The 16,331-nt window shown below is 35.7% G+C and overlaps 5 protein-coding genes across 5 annotated transcripts; 4 read left to right on the top strand and 1 right to left on the bottom strand.

The window, feature by feature from the left end:
• Positions 1 to 3,949: 3,949 nt before the first annotated feature.
• Positions 3,950 to 5,236, bottom strand: LOC132168542 (transcription factor DYT1-like). The gene is made up of 4 exons (XM_059579542.1): positions 5,017 to 5,236; positions 4,731 to 4,904; positions 4,456 to 4,632; positions 3,950 to 4,065 (listed from the first exon to the last, which is right to left on the bottom strand). Exons 1-4 carry the CDS (start codon positions 5,218 to 5,220, stop codon positions 3,994 to 3,996), a joined length of 627 nt encoding a protein of 208 aa, XP_059435525.1. The 5' UTR covers positions 5,221 to 5,236; the 3' UTR covers positions 3,950 to 3,993.
• Positions 5,237 to 6,755: 1,519 nt separating this feature from the next.
• LOC132171591 (small ribosomal subunit protein mS79 (rPPR3b)-like) lies at positions 6,756 to 8,164 on the top strand. Its single transcript, XM_059582955.1, has one exon. The coding sequence runs from the start codon at positions 6,807 to 6,809 to the stop codon at positions 7,944 to 7,946; it is 1,140 nt and encodes a 379-aa protein (XP_059438938.1). The 5' UTR covers positions 6,756 to 6,806; the 3' UTR covers positions 7,947 to 8,164.
• A 712-nt stretch (positions 8,165 to 8,876) lies between these two features.
• On the top strand, positions 8,877 to 11,597 carry LOC132169998 (small ribosomal subunit protein mS79 (rPPR3b)-like). The gene is made up of 2 exons (XM_059580925.1): positions 8,877 to 8,880; positions 10,167 to 11,597. Exons 1-2 carry the CDS (start codon positions 8,877 to 8,879, stop codon positions 11,360 to 11,362), a joined length of 1,200 nt encoding a protein of 399 aa, XP_059436908.1. The 3' UTR covers positions 11,363 to 11,597.
• A 551-nt stretch (positions 11,598 to 12,148) lies between these two features.
• LOC132171261 (small ribosomal subunit protein mS79 (rPPR3b)-like) lies at positions 12,149 to 13,766 on the top strand. Its single transcript, XM_059582537.1, has one exon. The coding sequence runs from the start codon at positions 12,363 to 12,365 to the stop codon at positions 13,500 to 13,502; it is 1,140 nt and encodes a 379-aa protein (XP_059438520.1). The 5' UTR covers positions 12,149 to 12,362; the 3' UTR covers positions 13,503 to 13,766.
• A 484-nt stretch (positions 13,767 to 14,250) lies between these two features.
• LOC132173029 (small ribosomal subunit protein mS79 (rPPR3b)-like) lies at positions 14,251 to 15,533 on the top strand. The gene has a single exon (XM_059584591.1). It carries the CDS (start codon positions 14,354 to 14,356, stop codon positions 15,485 to 15,487), a length of 1,134 nt encoding a protein of 377 aa, XP_059440574.1. The 5' UTR covers positions 14,251 to 14,353; the 3' UTR covers positions 15,488 to 15,533.
• Positions 15,534 to 16,331: the final 798 nt, after the last annotated feature.

Raw genomic sequence — 16,331 nt, forward strand, 5'->3', positions numbered from 1 at the left:
GATGGAAAATTGAGTATATTTGGAAATCAAATTGCAAAAATTTCAGAAACTGATTGGCATTTAAACAAAACTCTGATCATTTTTGTCACTTATCACCTTATTTATATATAAAGTTATATACTTAATTAAAAAAAAAAATTTGTCATCAAAACTAATTTTGGTTGATCATTATAATGAATGTGCATTTAAATTTACAAAATTTGGAAATAATGATGTCAGCTGCATTTTTTTTTTTTTTTGGCAAAATGAGGAACATTTTAAAAAAAAAAAAACAAAAACATTAATAAATAACTCAAGATACAATATTTTTTAAAATAAAAAATAATTTACACTTTTATATCACTATCAAAATATTTCTTTTAAATAAAATAATAAAAATAATCTCAAAATATTTTAACATACACAACTTATTTTGCTCCGTTAATTTAGCTGACAGAGATTTGATTTGAAGATCTTAATATTAACAAACAATTTAAAACAACAAAATTTCCAAAAAATACAAATATAGTTTTCACATTTCTTTTCATAATTTTTTTTAAAAATAAAAAATAGGAAAATGCTAAGGGTTCTTCTAGTGTTTTCCTGGTGTCCTTCCACTATGATGTGACTTTTAAAAAATCACATCACAATTGAGAGGACACCAGGAGAACACTAAAAAAACACCTAACATTTTCCTAAAAAATATCTATTAAAATAAATTGTCTATTTGTCTCCATCAATTTGGATGACAGTGATATGATTTTTTTCGCTTGGAGATGTTTTTTCCGCATTTTGTCATAATTTTGGCTCGTGTTATATATGTATGAAATAATTTTTTTTGGTTGAATTCTTTTTCTTTTCAAAACAAAAACATTACTAAATAATTAAAACACTAAACACTATAATTATTATTATTATTATTATTATTTAACGTTTATACTACATCAGCGCAATTTTTTAAAATAATAAAAGAGAAATATTATTGGCCATATTTTTTATACACCATTTGATTTGTAAGATCCAAATATGAGTCTTACAAATTCAATAGTAATTTTTTTTTTAAAAAAAATGAGGAATATTAGGTCTCATCAAAAAATAAAATCTCTCAAAACAAACCGAATCTATTTTCTCCTTCAATCTAGCTAACAATGATATGAGTTGAGATCTTACTTGAGATATTTTTTGATCATTTTTACCAGTCTGGTGGAGTTTGTGTTTGTATGAAATAATCTTAATCAAAGCTTAAATATAAGAAAATGATTCACTATAATATTTTTCTCATCGAGGAATATTATGTGCTCTCTTTGTATCCTCTAGTCATGGATATTATTTTCTAAAAAAGCTAAAAAGAAAGTAATACTTATTTATTTCACTTGGTTTTTAAAAATTAATATCCACTTAAGACTAAGAGAACACCGGGATGGGCATATTGTGGTCGACACCAGCAAGATTCTTGAGACTTTTGAGGAATGGCAGTGTGTTTCTGTTAGCAGAAATATAATATGGCTGCTCATTCACTTGCTTTGTTAAAGCAAGTCATAGATAAAAGTTGATTGGAGGAAACTCCTGAATGTATTTGTGATGTTATTTTAACGGAGAGTTTACTCTCTCTATTATTGATTAATGCAATCTATTATATTAAAAAAAAAAAAAAAAAAAAAAAAAAGAGGACACTAGGAAAACACATAGCATTTTCTTTTTTTTCATCGCGTTTCCCTTTTTCCATCTCATCTTACAAATCAACTATTAGATTTGTGAACTTATGTGGACCATACACAAAATCAATGGTAGACTTCACAAATCTAATGGTTGAATTTTTTTTTTTTTTTTTTTTTTTTTAACAATAATAATTGATCTATTGAATTTGTAAAATAATATCGAAAAAATATGAACAAAGACACCAAGAAACAAGTAATACATCATCCCTTTGACCACAATCCTAAAGACGCATGGTCTCCTGTAGCATTTGATGCTTGGAGATTAATTTTTTTGTTGGGGACCACGTCATATACGCATTGGAGATGTGTATGATGGGGTGATTATTCCCCTTAATATAGTACTCTTAACAAACACTCCATAAACACAAAAATAATTTTCACATTTATGAAACATCATAACAAATTTTCAAATAAAAAATATTTCTCAAAACAAATAAAGTCTATTTTTCTTCATGAATTTAGCTTACAATGATATAATAAGAGATTGTCTTTTCCCCAAATAATATGATATTTTTTTTTTTTTGGGAGTTTTGAGTCGTATTATATATATTTGGAAGAAATAATGTTAATCAAAGTGTAAGTAGGAGGGATCATTTGTTTTTTGTTTTTAATTCTTTTCTTATCAACACAAAAACATTAACAAACAACCTAAAACAGTTAAGACCCCTTTGATTCACATAATAGCTAGGTGTCCAAAATAAAATGACTATTTCATAAGAATGGTTATTCTTTTGTTTGGTTGCACATCAATGGTATCATTCATATGAATAACTATTCTCTTTGAAGGGCAATACATATTTCTCTTAAAAAAAAAAAAAAAAAAATAGAGGAATAGTTATTCCTATAAGAATATATCACGGGTTTAAAAAAACAGCTCACATTATTATTATTTTTTTAAAAATTTCCATAAAAAAGCAAGACTGTCGGTGCCCAAGACCACTCTTATGTACTATGCTCAAAGTACAGTGGTGGCAGCCACCCTCCGCTGACAATGTGGTGATGATATATATGGCGGCCACTACATGTTCGTTGAATGTGGCTAGCAGCCACCACACAATGTCTGCTACATGATTGCCCCAGTCTTTTTAATTTTTAATTTTAACCTTTTTCTCATAAATGTATTGCGCAGTTCCTTAAAAAATAATAATAATAATAATAATAATAATAATAAATAAATAAATAAATAAAATTTGTACGTGGATAATCTAGACCCTTAGAAAAATAAAATATTAGGAAAAAGTACATTTTACTCTCCAAAAGTTTGGGACAATTTTTAATTTGACTTCTAATGTTTCAATTTTTGTAATGTACCTTCTAAACTTTCAAATTTTTGCAATTCGACTAAATTTATCTCAAAATTCCCATATTGCCCATAATTTTTTTTTTTAAAAAAATATTTTATATATAAAAAAATTTGGGGGGTGCAAAAATGGCCATATGGCTAAAGGGGTGGCTACGGCCACCCCGATTTTTTAAAAAAATTTGTTTTATAAAAAATTAAAAAAAATAATAATTAGGGGCAATATGGGAATTTTAGGATAAAATTTGTCGAATTGCAAAAATTTAAAAATTTGGAGCGTGCATTGCAAAAATTGAAACATTGGAAGTCAAATTAAAAATCACTTCAAATTTTGAGGGGATAAAATGTAATTTTTCCATAATATTAAGTTATTTTTTTGAAAAATGTTCTTTCGTTTTATTTTTTGAGAAGAGTTTTGTAGTTTAAAACCTTACCAAACATGCCCGATTTATTATGCCTTTTGGTAGAAACTTTTTTAACTTTTTTTTTTTTTTTTAGTGGAAAAAGAATGAAAACCTTTCGCACACCAGAACACTGGAATTCCACCACATGCATTTTTCAACTAGAATAAAAATCCAAAAGAAACGCTAACCCTAATGTCCCTGTCAATTTTTCATAAACTATTCATAAATAAACATTATATTTCCTAAAGTAACACACTTGCTGAGACAACCATAATAAAAGGTACCCAAAAGTGACTTCAGAATTTCAAAAAGAATTAAAAAAGAAAAGGGAAAGGGGGATTTTTCCAAAATGTACAAAGAAGCTAATCAAATACTTCGTGAGATTATGTTTATGTTTGTCTTAATTCATGAATCTTGAACCAGTTTATAAAAAATGTCTTGGCTGATCAATACATTAATTGCACCAAACATATATAATCACCATTAATTTCAAACCTCCAAATGCTACGGCAGCTATATATATATATTAAAAAAAAAAAAATTCCCATTTTAATTGTATAGATGAAGATCAACAGTTATACTCTGAATTGCTCTATATGCCGTTAATGATCTCTAACAGCAACTCCCTGGTGTGCTGAACTTGAATCCTTTCACCATATTTTCCCTGAAGTTATAAAAAAAAATGTACAATAAATAAACATTATCTGTTGAAACTTATGAAAGTTCATGTAGAAACAGATTTGGTTTTTGGTTCTGTCTGTTATCATAGCATTGGATGTCCTACTGAGACGTTGTAGTTTGTTATGAGTTTGTTTTGTTACGATTGAGGTACAGAAGAGAACATGGTTTTTTCTTTTTCTGTTTATGAGTAATATTGGAAAGGTGCCACAAAAAAATGCTTGTTCTTGTCCACTAGATCAAATTACCTCAAATGCTCCAGTAGCTTGGTTAATATCACGAGATTGGTTGTTCGAGTCCTCTGATATCCGGAATTTATCCGACAGAGGCATATAATATTTAAAAAAAGAAAAGAAAATGTTTTGTTCTTACTAACCTTAACACAAGATGAAACAAGCATTGCTCCTTTGGAGGAAGTAACAGTTGTATCAAAGAGTTCAAATCCAAGAGCACCCATGGCCTCCATCAGTCTACTGAATCCACCCCTTTTCTTCTCGAGGACTATCTTTACCCAAAGTTTGTTCTCATCAATTTGGGCGGCTTCAACCTCAGCCTAATGACAGCAAAATGAAAGTCACCATTAAAGTTTTGAGTCAAAGAGCTCAATATATATATACAAACGTACAACTTATCAGCAACCAGTTGATAAACCTGAATCCCGCTTTTCTTCATCTCGTCTGCAGCATAAGTTTCTTCTGTTCCTGGCTTTGCTTCCTCCTCAGATGATGCTTCCATTTCGAAAATCTGTTCTTGAAGAACCTCCACATTCATCTGCAGGTCCTGGATGTATGTAATTGCATCCTCGATAATAGTTGCTTTGTTCATCTACAACCAAACAAAAGACATAATTTCAGAACCTGTATAAATGCTTGTTGGAAAAAACACAACTTTTGTGAATTAAGCATAAGGAGAAATAAGAATGATGTTGGGATGTTACATTTGTGATGAAAGGGACTAATGCACGTAGTTCCAGCAGCCTGTCACTGAGCTTCTGCCTCCTCCTCCTTTCAGCAAACAAGTTCTTAGACTTGAACTCTGTCTGATCGTCATTGCTGTACCTCCTTCTGCCCATCCTTCCCCTTCTGCTACCTTCTTCTGATATGTGTAATTCAGTCAAGGCAGACTCTATTTCATATTTCATTTTGTGCAGAAATTGGTTGTTGGGTTAATTTAGTTAGAGAGAGAGCTCTTGCACTTGTTTGATATTGTGTGAGATTATATAACTGCCCCTCACAAGGTTAACATGTGTAAGAGATAGAGAGAGAGAGAGAGAGAGAGATTCTATGTGCTGTTGCAAATTTTTGTGCGCCTGTACAATTTGTTAAATCACAATTTGTCTCAAAAGCTTAAGTTTATAAAAGGAGTTTTATTTAATAATTTGATTTATATTCTAACACAATGCTTATATTAATAAGCACGATTCTTGTTTTGCTAAGAGACTCGGGGGAGTTTTTGGCACAGGAGTGAAAGTGGGAGTGTGTGAGAGAGAAAGTTATTGGAATATGTTAAATTGTTGCTTATCCCGAAAGCCTAAAGACAAAAGTTCAAACTCAAACTTTCATTTTAATGCCATGTTAAATATGAGTTAAAAGATCGTTCATGAATCTAAACTAAATACGTAATAATGTCCCGCATTTGTCTCTGAATTAAGCTACAATGTTGATTCATGGATCTAATCACATATAGGCTCATACTAATGGACTAGTATGAGTTAATAGATCGTTCGTTTTAGAGTGGAAGTACTTTTCAGACTATAATTGGATGCTTGAAGAGCATGTATATATTCAATAAGCAGCACAGATATCTCTGCTAAACAAAATATTCTTGATGTTTCTTTGCTTGTATCAATCAGTGGTTTTGTTCAGTACTGGTATTATAAGTACAATCGAATTTGGGTGGTTACCGCAGATATTTTCCTCCAGTAAAGTACTTTTTTTTAAAAAAATTCAATTCCCTAAGCCAGCCATGAAAATGCTAGAAGATGTGGGTTGTGTCATGTAGTGTACCAAGTGGGTACCTTAAGAATGGTAGGCTCTCTCACTTTTGTATCCACTACATAATTTGAGTACCATTCATATTTGTAGTGGTACATGCTTCTTTTTTCTTTGCTCCTAATGGTACACTCAAGTCCTTTCTATTTATTGCCACATAAAACAAAGAAAATCATGCTAAAATTACGGATTTTGGCTAGGTTTCAAGACACAAAAAGGGGACATTTTCACAAATGTCACATATAGATGATATGGTAGAGGTATGTTAATTTGATTGAAGATTCAAAGATTATATTGTATAGTCTCCGGTCATGGTTTGTGGGGCATATTAGAAATGAAGCAAATATGACGGCATATCTGTTGACGAAGGCGGTGCCCTAGACTCGTGCGGAAGAAATTTGGATGGAGAATTACCCGGTGTTCCTCTGTGATATTGTAATTGCTGGAAGTTGTACGACTTGATTTTCTTAATTGAAATATTGGAATTTTCTTTTTTTTTTTAAAAAAAAAAAAGGAAAGAAAAAAAAGATATGGTTGTCCTTAATGTGATGTGTAGGAGTAATTAATAAATTTAATAACTTAAACCATTATTCTAATACAATGAAAATTTGAGTTTACATGCCATTGAGGTGCCACCCAACACTTCTAATAAAACCCTCTCAAAACCCAAAAGGCACCCACTAAACACGTTGCTCCCTATCACAGAGTCATTTCTCTTCTAAGGTCATCCAAAACGATGTCGTTTTCTCGCATACTCCGCCGCGCTTTCTCCACCTCCGTCGAATCCAACTCCAGGCCTAACATGAAATCCATTGCCCGTGATCTCTACGAGGAGCACAGCCTCAAACGCCTCGTCCAGAAGTTCAAGAAGTTCTCCGAGCTCGAACGGTTCCGCACCAAAACTGGGATATACAAAAACACTGTCCACCGGCTCGCTTCGGCAAAATGTTACAACTGGATCGAAGAGATCCTCGAAGATCAAAAGAATTACAAGGATATCTCCAAAGAAGGCTTCTCAGTTCGACTCATGCATCTATATGGAAGAGCGGGCATGTTCGAGCATGCTCAGAAAGTGTTCGATGAAATGCCTGACCGGAACTGCGAGCGCACGGGGTTATCGCTTGGTGCTCTCTTGGGGGCGTGTGTAAGCTCGAAGAAGTTTGGCTTGGTTGGTGAGCTTTTTGAGGAGTTGCCGAAGAAGTTGTCCATTGAACCGGATTTGGTTTCGTATAATACGGTTATTAAGGCATTTTGCGAGATGGGTTCGTTTGATTCCGCAGTTTCCGTGCTTGAAAAGATGGAGAAGAAGGGCGTGGAGCCAAATTTGATTACATTCAACACCCTTTTGAATGGGTTATATAGGAAGGGTAAGTTTCCTGATGGTGAAAAGATATGGGAGCGAATGGAGAAGAAGAATGTGGTTCCTGATGTTATGAGTTACAATGCAAAGTTGCGTGGATTGGCGTTGGAGAAGAAAAGCAAAGAGTCGGTTCAGTTATTTGAAGAAATGAAGAGCAAGGGAGTCAAACCAGACACGCTCAGCTTCAATGCCGTGATTAAGGGATATATGAATGAAGGGAACTTGGAGGAAGTTAAGCGTTGGTACAATGAGATAGAGAAGAGCGCGCTTGCCCCGGATAGAAAGACTTTCGAGATGCTTATTCCCTTTGTTTGTGAGAAGGGTGAGGTGGAGCTTGCCTTTGAGCTGTGCAAGGAAATCTTCGAAAGGAAGTTCCTTGTTGATGTTTCGTTATTGCAGCTTGTGGTGGATGGACTGGTTAAGGAGTCTAAAATGGAGGAAGCAAAGAAGCTTGAGCAGCTGGGGAAGTTCAATAAGTACCGTCGTTATAGTCTGAAACTGCCCTCAGATGAGTAGTCCAATCCATCCTTTTTTTTTTTTTTTTTTGGAACTCTTTTTCGTGGGTTATGATTTTATAATGTAGTGTTTTTTTTTGGCCTTAACCTGCATTTTGTTGTTGTTTGTCTGTGAGAAACCTTGAAAGATTTGATCCTTGTCCAGATAGCATCATACTTATGGATACGAATGAGTTTATTGATGGTCCATTTAGAATGGCGATGAGGCTATTATTTGATGCTTGAAGTGTGTGTATATATTTGAAGTGTAGATATATTTGATAAGGAAAGAAATCTCTCGCCCACTAAAATATTTTTGGATTAAGGTCCCTTATAGAATTATAGAGTTATGTGATTCATTCAATCCGAGTAATTCTAGAAGTTCTTCTTGTGTTCCTTAAAAAATGAGGTGATTTTTAAAATCATCATTTGATCAAAATTTAATAACAATAAATTATAAGCCCAATAATGATTTTAAGAGCTATATCACTCTTGGAGAGACACAAAAGAGACTTGTAGCATTACTCATTTTAATCCAGATGGTTCATTCAAATTGTACAACCAAAATTAGGCCATATAAGCATTAGAAAGCAAAAAGAAATCAATAAATGGTAGGTGATAGTCCCCTCTCCTTCGAGATGAGAGAGGTGGTCAAACAATCTCTTAGAGTGACCGACCATTCTCTCAACCATCTAAATTGTGTCCTTGGGGTGGTTGACTATCCCTTAACTTCTTCTTTTTTGGGTTCTATGTTTTTGGGTTAACAACATTTACCCCCTTTTTTACTCTCATTTTTGTAATGTCTCCCCCCTCTTCTCAATGTTCCAATTTTTGCACTATCCCCTCAATCTACCATTAGAATTGTAATGTCTCCTTTTCGCGACCTAAAAGACAAATAACTCTTTCTTTTGGTCTGGTCTGGACAATGGTTTTGTTGAACTAGATAGTATAAATGGGTGGGTGATTTGGAGTAGATAATCTCCTCTATTAAATTACAATTCTATTTCCTAAGCTTTTATTTTTATTTTTCTAGTTACAATCCTATTCCTAAGCCAACCATGACAAGGCGAAAGAATGTGGTTTGTATCACTGCATGAGTACCATGTGGGTTGTTTGAGAATGGAGAAGGGAGAAGGGTGAAGGGTGAACTCCTCACTTTTGTTTCCAATAAATTTGAGTACCGTTAACCAAACACAATGCACCAAAAAAAATAATAATAAAAAATAAACCAAACACAATCTACGAAGATAGGGTCGTTTGATTTTTTTTTTTTTTTAATGGATTAGAATTTTCTCGATGAAGATTTCTCCATTTCATTTTAGAGATGTGATGATGGTCTAGAATAAATTTTACAGATTTAGATTAAAGGATCATTTAGATTTGCAGTTTCAAAACGTATAATTTAAAAAATAGCAATTTTAAAATGTAGCTAAGCATTTAATTAAATATCAATTTTGGCCCTTACAATCACATTTTTTTAAAAATGCGCTAATTTGCCTATATATATATATATATATATATATATATATATATTTTCAAATTACAATTTTTTAAAAGCACTTCTAAACGCTATATTTTCCGCAATTTTGTTTAGAATGTCATTTTTTACTTGCAAAATCGCACAGCAGACTCTAAATACAACAAAACCAAATTTGGATTCTCTCCATTCCACTTATATGCATTTTGGGAAATGTTACACAAACTCTTAATTTTTGGATAAAAATTAGCTACAAATTAGTTTGTTGCAATTTGTTACAAACCAATTTGTAATAAGAAAGTTTTAACAAATCAGTCTAATAAATTGCAAGTGTCCCTTAACATGTGGTTCTCACATATTATTTTTTAATAGCACGTACTTCTCACATGTTTTTTTTTAATAGTATTAGTAAGAAAACAGGCGCTTCTCACATACTTTAGAGACACTTGTCAATTTATTAGATTGGTTTGTAGCTAATTTCTGTCTCTTAATTTTACACCTTCAAATGCTATTTTCTAACGTAACGGTGAAAATTACCATGGAATAATTTTTAGGGTCAAATTAAGGAATAAGCATTTGAGAGAATAACGAAAGTTTGTGTCGCATTTTTCGTATTCCTTTCTTACCCTTATAAAACCCTCTCTTTCTTTGGTTTCAACTTTCAATCATATAAAGTGACATGTCTCCTAACTACTAGTATTAAATCTGGACTGTTCAAAATTTAACGGCAGCAGTGCGGTTATTTTAACAACTGCATGTAAGCAGATCCGAGCCTAACAACCCATTGCCTCCGTTTTCACACCGTCATTTCTCTTCTTACACCCAAAACGATGTCGTTGTCTCGCATCTTCGTCCGCGTTTTCTCCACCTCCGTCGAATCCGACTCCACACCTACCATGAGATCCATTTCCGGCCATCTCTACAAGGACCGCAGCCTGAAGCAACTCGTCCAGAAGTTCAAGAAGTCCTCAGAGTTCAAACTGTTCCGCACCAAAATCAAGATATACAAACGCACGGTCCATCGGCTTGCTTCGGCGAAATGCTTCAACTGGATCGAAGAGATCCTCGAACACCAAAAGAAGTACGAGGATATGTCCAAAGAAGGCTTCTCGGTCCGACTCATAAATCTATATGGGAGATCAGGCATGTTCGAGCATGCCCAGAAAGTGTTTGATGAAATGCATGAGCGGAAGTGTGCGCACACTGTGTTATCCCTCAATGCGCTCTTGGGGGCGGGTTTGAAGTCGAAGAAATTTGACTTGGTTGGTGGGCTTTTTAAGGAGTTGCCAAAGAAGTTGTCCATTGAACCAGATTTGATTTCGTATAATATGGTTATCAAGGCGTTTTGCGAGATGGGTTCGTTTGATTTGGCAATTTCAATGCTTGATGAGATGGAGAAGAAGGGCCTGGAGCCAGACTTGATTACATTCAAGACCCTTTTGCATGGGTTATATGGGAAGTGTCAGTTTTCGGATGGTGAAAAGATATGGGATCGAATGAAGAAGAAGAATGTTGTTCTGGATGATAGGAGTTACAATGCAAAGTTGCTTGGATTGGCGTTGGAGAAGAAAACCAAAGAGGCTGTTGAGTTAGTTGAAGAAATGAAGAGTAAGGGAGTCAAACCAAACCTGTTTAGTTTCAATGCTGTGATTAAAGGATTTGTTAATGAAGGGAACTTGGAGGAAGCTAAGCTGTGGTACAATAAGATAGGGCAGAGCAGCCTTGCCCCAGATAGAATGATTTTCAATATGCTTATTCCTTTTTTTTGTGAGAAGGGTGAGGTGGACCTTGCCTTCAACCTGTGCAAGGAAATCCTCAAAAGGAAGTTCGTTGTTGATGTTTCATTATTGCAGCTTGTGGTGGATGGACTGGTTAAGGAGTCTAAAATGGAAGAAGCCAAGAAGCTTGTGGAGCTGGGGAAATTTAATATGCATGCTCGTTATACTACTCCATTATTCTAATACAATGAAAATTTGAGTTTACATGCCATTGCCATTGAGGTTCCACCCAACACTTCTACACTCAGTTGCCACATATAAACCCTAATAAAACCCTCTCAAAACCCCAAAGGTTTATACATGAAAGGGAAGTTTAATAAGTACCATGTGGTGGGTTGTTTGAGAAGGTGAAGGGTGAACTCCTACCCTTTATTTGTCTGTAAACCAAACACAGTCTACGAAGATAGGGTAGTTTGGTTCCTCTACGGTGCTCCTTAAAATGACAAATTTATGGTTGAATTGAATTTTATTTTTAATGGATTAGAATTTTCTCGATGAGGATCTATCCATTTCATTTAGAGATGGGATGATGGTACAGAATAAATTATACAGATTTAGATTTGCGGTTTCAAAACATACAATTTTTAAAAAATAGCGATGTCAAAACGAAATTAAGCATTTAATTAAATGTCAATATGGCCTTTAAAACTATGTTTTTAAAAACTCGCTCTCACCGAAGCACCATCCATAGACAATTGTGGGAATTGAGCCTCATCAAAGGAAAATGGACAGCCCACAACCTCTACAATATTCAACCTTGCGGTAACAATCAGACTCAATTTTTCCTTATTACCACACTTCCCTTAGGTTAGAGATTTGTCATTCATTGGCTATGAAGATTTGCACTCCTGTATTTCCATATGGGGTCCATGGTTGAGCACTTGAGCTTGGCTTCCTAGTTTCTTTTGATCTGCTCTATACATTCTCTCTCTGGTCCTCGTGTATTCCTCCATTAGTGTAGCATTGATTGGTATATCAAACCACACGATCTCCATGGTTGAGCTTGGCAAATCCAAAATATTAAGAGACGACGTCGTCTTTTTAAAATCTATTAGATTTAATCTGCACCGTACATTTTTTAACATTATAAAACCCTCTCAAAGAGTCAAAACCCTTAGACGAGAACTCATCCGAAGGGCCTGAGACTACCAACCCATTGCGTTTTCACACCGTAACCCAAACGATGTCGTTGTCTCGCATCTTCCGCCGCGCTTTCTCCACCTCCGTCGAATCCGACTTCACACCTACCTTGAAATCCATTTCCCGCGATCTCTACCGGGAGCGCAGCCTCAAACAACTCGTCCAGAAGTTCAAGAAATCCTCCGAGATCAAACTGTTCCGCGCCAAAACTAACATATACAGAGACACTGTCCATCGGCTTGCTTCGGCGAAATGCTTCAACTTGATCGAAGAGATCCTCGAACACCAAAAGAAGTACGAGGATATCTCCAAAGAAGGCTTCTCTGCCCGACTTATAAGTCTATACGGGAGATCAGACATGTTCGAGCATGCCCAGAAAGTGTTTGATGAAATGCATGACCGGAAGCCTGCGCGCACTGTGTTATCCCTCAATGCGCTCTTGGGGGCGGCTTTGAACTCGAAGAAGTTTGACTTGGTTGGTGGGCTTTTTAAGGAGTTGCCAAAGAAGTTGTCCATTGAACCAGATTTGATTTCGTATAATACGGTTATCAAGGCGTTTTGCGAGATGGGTTCATTTGATTTGGCAATTTCAATGCTTGATGAGATGGAGAAGAAGGGTGTGGAGCCAGATTTGATTACATTCAATACCCTTTTGCATGGGTTATATGGGAAGGGTCAGTTTTTGCATGGTGAAAAGATATGGGATCGAATGAAGAAGAAAAATGTTATTCTGGATGATAGGAGTTACAATGCAAAGTTGCTTGGATTGGCGTTGGAGAAGAAAACCAAAGAGGCTGTTGAGTTAGTCGAAGAAATGAAGAGTAAGGAAGTCGAACCAAGCCTGTTTAGTTTCACTGCTGTGATTAAAGGATTTGTTAATGAAGGGAACTGGGAGGAAGCTAAGCTGTGGTACAATAAGATAGGGCAGAGCAACCTTGCCCCGGATAGAGTGATTTTCAATATTCTTATTCCCTTTTTTTGTGCGAAGGGTGAGGTGGACCTTGCCTTCGAGCTGTGCAAGGAAATCCTCAAAAGGAAGTTCCTTGTTGATGTTTCGCTATTGCAACTTGTGGTGGATGGACTGGTTAAAGAGTCTAAAATGGAGGAAGCGAAGAAGCTTGTGGAGCTGGGGAAGTTTAATAAGTACGCTCGTTATAGTCTGAAATTGCCCTCAGATGAGTAGTGCAATCGCTTTTTGTTGGTCTTTTGTCCCGTAGGTCAAATGTTTTATGGTACTACAACAAATTTCAAAAAGGCTGGGGTTTAGTGGGAGCTTGAAAGGTCGAGCTTTTCTTGTTTTAGTCGGAAAATGCAATTGGACAAGTAGCGCAACGGCAATTCTATTCTTAGTTGATCTTGTTTAAGCTATTTATTCTGATAATTTATCTACTGTCTTTTCTTGCTGAAAGTATTTCTGAGCTTGTGCCTCCTCCTCTACCGGTCTTGAACTTCTTTTTTGATTTCTTGTTTTTTTTTGGGCAAGTGATCATGACTAATGAATGGATTCCTGAAGACGGAAGTTTGAGAGATTACTTTGTACGTGGTTTTTAATATCATATGAAAAAACCCTGTTTGTGATTTAATTTGGGAAATAGAATAGCTAGGTCATTCAAAGTGTAACCAAGTACAATCTCAACAGTCTCTAAGAGGTAGCTCAATCGGCTGGAGACCACGCCTTATAAAGCGGAGGTCTTTAGTTCAAATCCCCCTAGCCCCTCTTGTGTGAACATCTCAAAAGTACAGTCTCAACATTGTTGAGAAGGAAGGATGATAAGTACTTAAGCCATCTTGAGTACTCAAGTACTCAAGTTAAGTACTCAAGATGTGCCATTAATGATCTTTATAAGGCAAAATACTCCAATCCCTCTATATGCCATTAATGATCTTTACCTGCATTTACCAGATGTGCAGATTTCCAAGAATTTCGCTGGGTATATTTTGCCAAAAACCCGTTAAACCCTCTTAAAAACCCAAGACTCCCCCTCATTTTCACTCCTTCAGTTCTCTTCCAACCCGAAACCTCCCAACAAGCAAATGATGTCGTTCTCTCGCATTCTCTACCGCTCTTTCTCTACTTTCCCTCAACCGAATTCCACAACTAGCATCAAATCTATTGCCAACGATCTCTACAAAGAACGCAGCCTTGAATGCCTTGTACAGAAGTTCAAGAAGTACTCCGAGCTTAAACGGTTCCGCACCCGAGCTGGAATATACGAAGACACAGTCCGCAAGCTCGCTAAGGCAAAATGCTTCAGATGGATTGAAGAGATCCTTGAAGACCAAAAGAAGTATGAGGATATCTCCAAAGAAGGCTTCTCGATCCGACTCATGTCTTTATATGGAAAAGCAGGCATGTTTGAGCATGCCCATAAAGTGTTCTATGAAATGTCTGACAGGAATTGCAGGTGCACAGTCTTATCCCTCAATGCGCTTTTGGGGGCTTGTGTAAACTCGAAGAAGTTTGATTTTGTTGAAGGGCTTTTTAAGGCGTTACCTAAGAAGTTGTCTATTGAACCGGATTTGATTTCGTACAATACAGTTATTAAGGCATTTTGTCTGATGGGTTCCTTTGATTCAGCGGTTTTGTTGCTTGAAGAGATGGAAAAGAAGGGTTTGGAGCCAGATTTGTTTACATTCAATACCCTTTTGAATGGATTATATGCGAAGGGTCGGGTCTCGGATGGTGAAAAGATATGGGAGCTAATGCAGAAGAAGAATGTTGTCCCTGACATCAGGAGTTACAATGCAAAGTTGCTTGGATTGGCGTTGGACAAGAAAACCAAAGAGGCGATGGAGTTGGTTGAAGAAATGAAGACTAGGGGAGTCAAACCAAACGCATTTAGTTTCAATGCTCTGATTAAAGGATATGTTATTGAGGGGAACTTGGAGGAAGCCAAGTGGTGGTTCGATCACGTGGGGGAGGGCGAGAGTGCCCCTGGTAAAAAGACATTCGAGATAGTTGTCCCCTTCGTTTGTGAGAAGGGTGAGTTGGAGCTTGCCTTTGATCTGTGCAAGGAAATTTTCAAGAGGAAGTTCCTTGTTGATGTTTCGTTATTGCAGCTTGTTGTGAATACACTGGTTAAGGAGTCTAAAATGGAGGAAGCAAAGAAGCTTGTGCAGCTTGGGAAGAGATATAGTTATTGCCGATATGATCTGAAATTGCCGTAGTGCTATGGTTTCCTGTCATTATTTCGTTGCAAAGATCTTTGGTGGAGCTGGTGAAGGCTGAATAATTATTTCCGTTGCACTTTTGTGCTTAGTTAATCCTATTGAAATCTGTTATCAATTCTCTTTTGGGGAACTTGCTTGCTTATCCTTCCTAACCTTTGCTCGATTTACAATGTTCCTCAAATTTACCTTCTCAAGCTACCGAATACTTATACCATCTATCAGTATTTTTTATTAACTTAGACGAAAAATGCATTATGTGACCCACAAGTGACATAAAATGTCCATTATGCTAATGGCTTTAGTCTGCTGTGGGCGGTGGGCTGCATGACCCACCCTTGGCCGGGTCTGGCTAGACCTGGCCTGGCCTTGGCCATGGGTGGCCAAACCACAGCCAAGCTGTGGATCGTCAATTGTTTTGTTTTAATAAATATGATATTTTTGTAATTTTGACCTATAATCATTCTTAATGGAAGGGTAACATTATAAAAGATTAAAACTTGAATACACAAAATTAAGAGTTGTTAATTGTAGCTTTCATAAAGTACTAGCGAGGGTAGAGCTCCGAAATTGAAGCCATATTTGCTGAGGCTTGGATTGAGTTGCCTTGAGGTCTCTCACTTGGCTCTATATTCCCTCGAGATGGCATATCTGAGTGAATACTACTATGCTTAAAAAATGCAGGTTTTGAGGGTGCTGGAAGAGTGATGGAGTAGGTACATTTTTGAAGCCTTTAAAGTCTAAAACAGATCGATTAGTAAAATATTAAAAAATAATTGAATGTACAAATGTATTTTAAAACTCATTAATTAAACTAAATAAAATAAAATAAAATTAATTACTT

Source organism: Corylus avellana, chromosome ca2 (assembly GCF_901000735.1).
Source record: "Corylus avellana chromosome ca2, CavTom2PMs-1.0".
Taxonomy (NCBI): domain Eukaryota; kingdom Viridiplantae; phylum Streptophyta; class Magnoliopsida; order Fagales; family Betulaceae; genus Corylus; species Corylus avellana.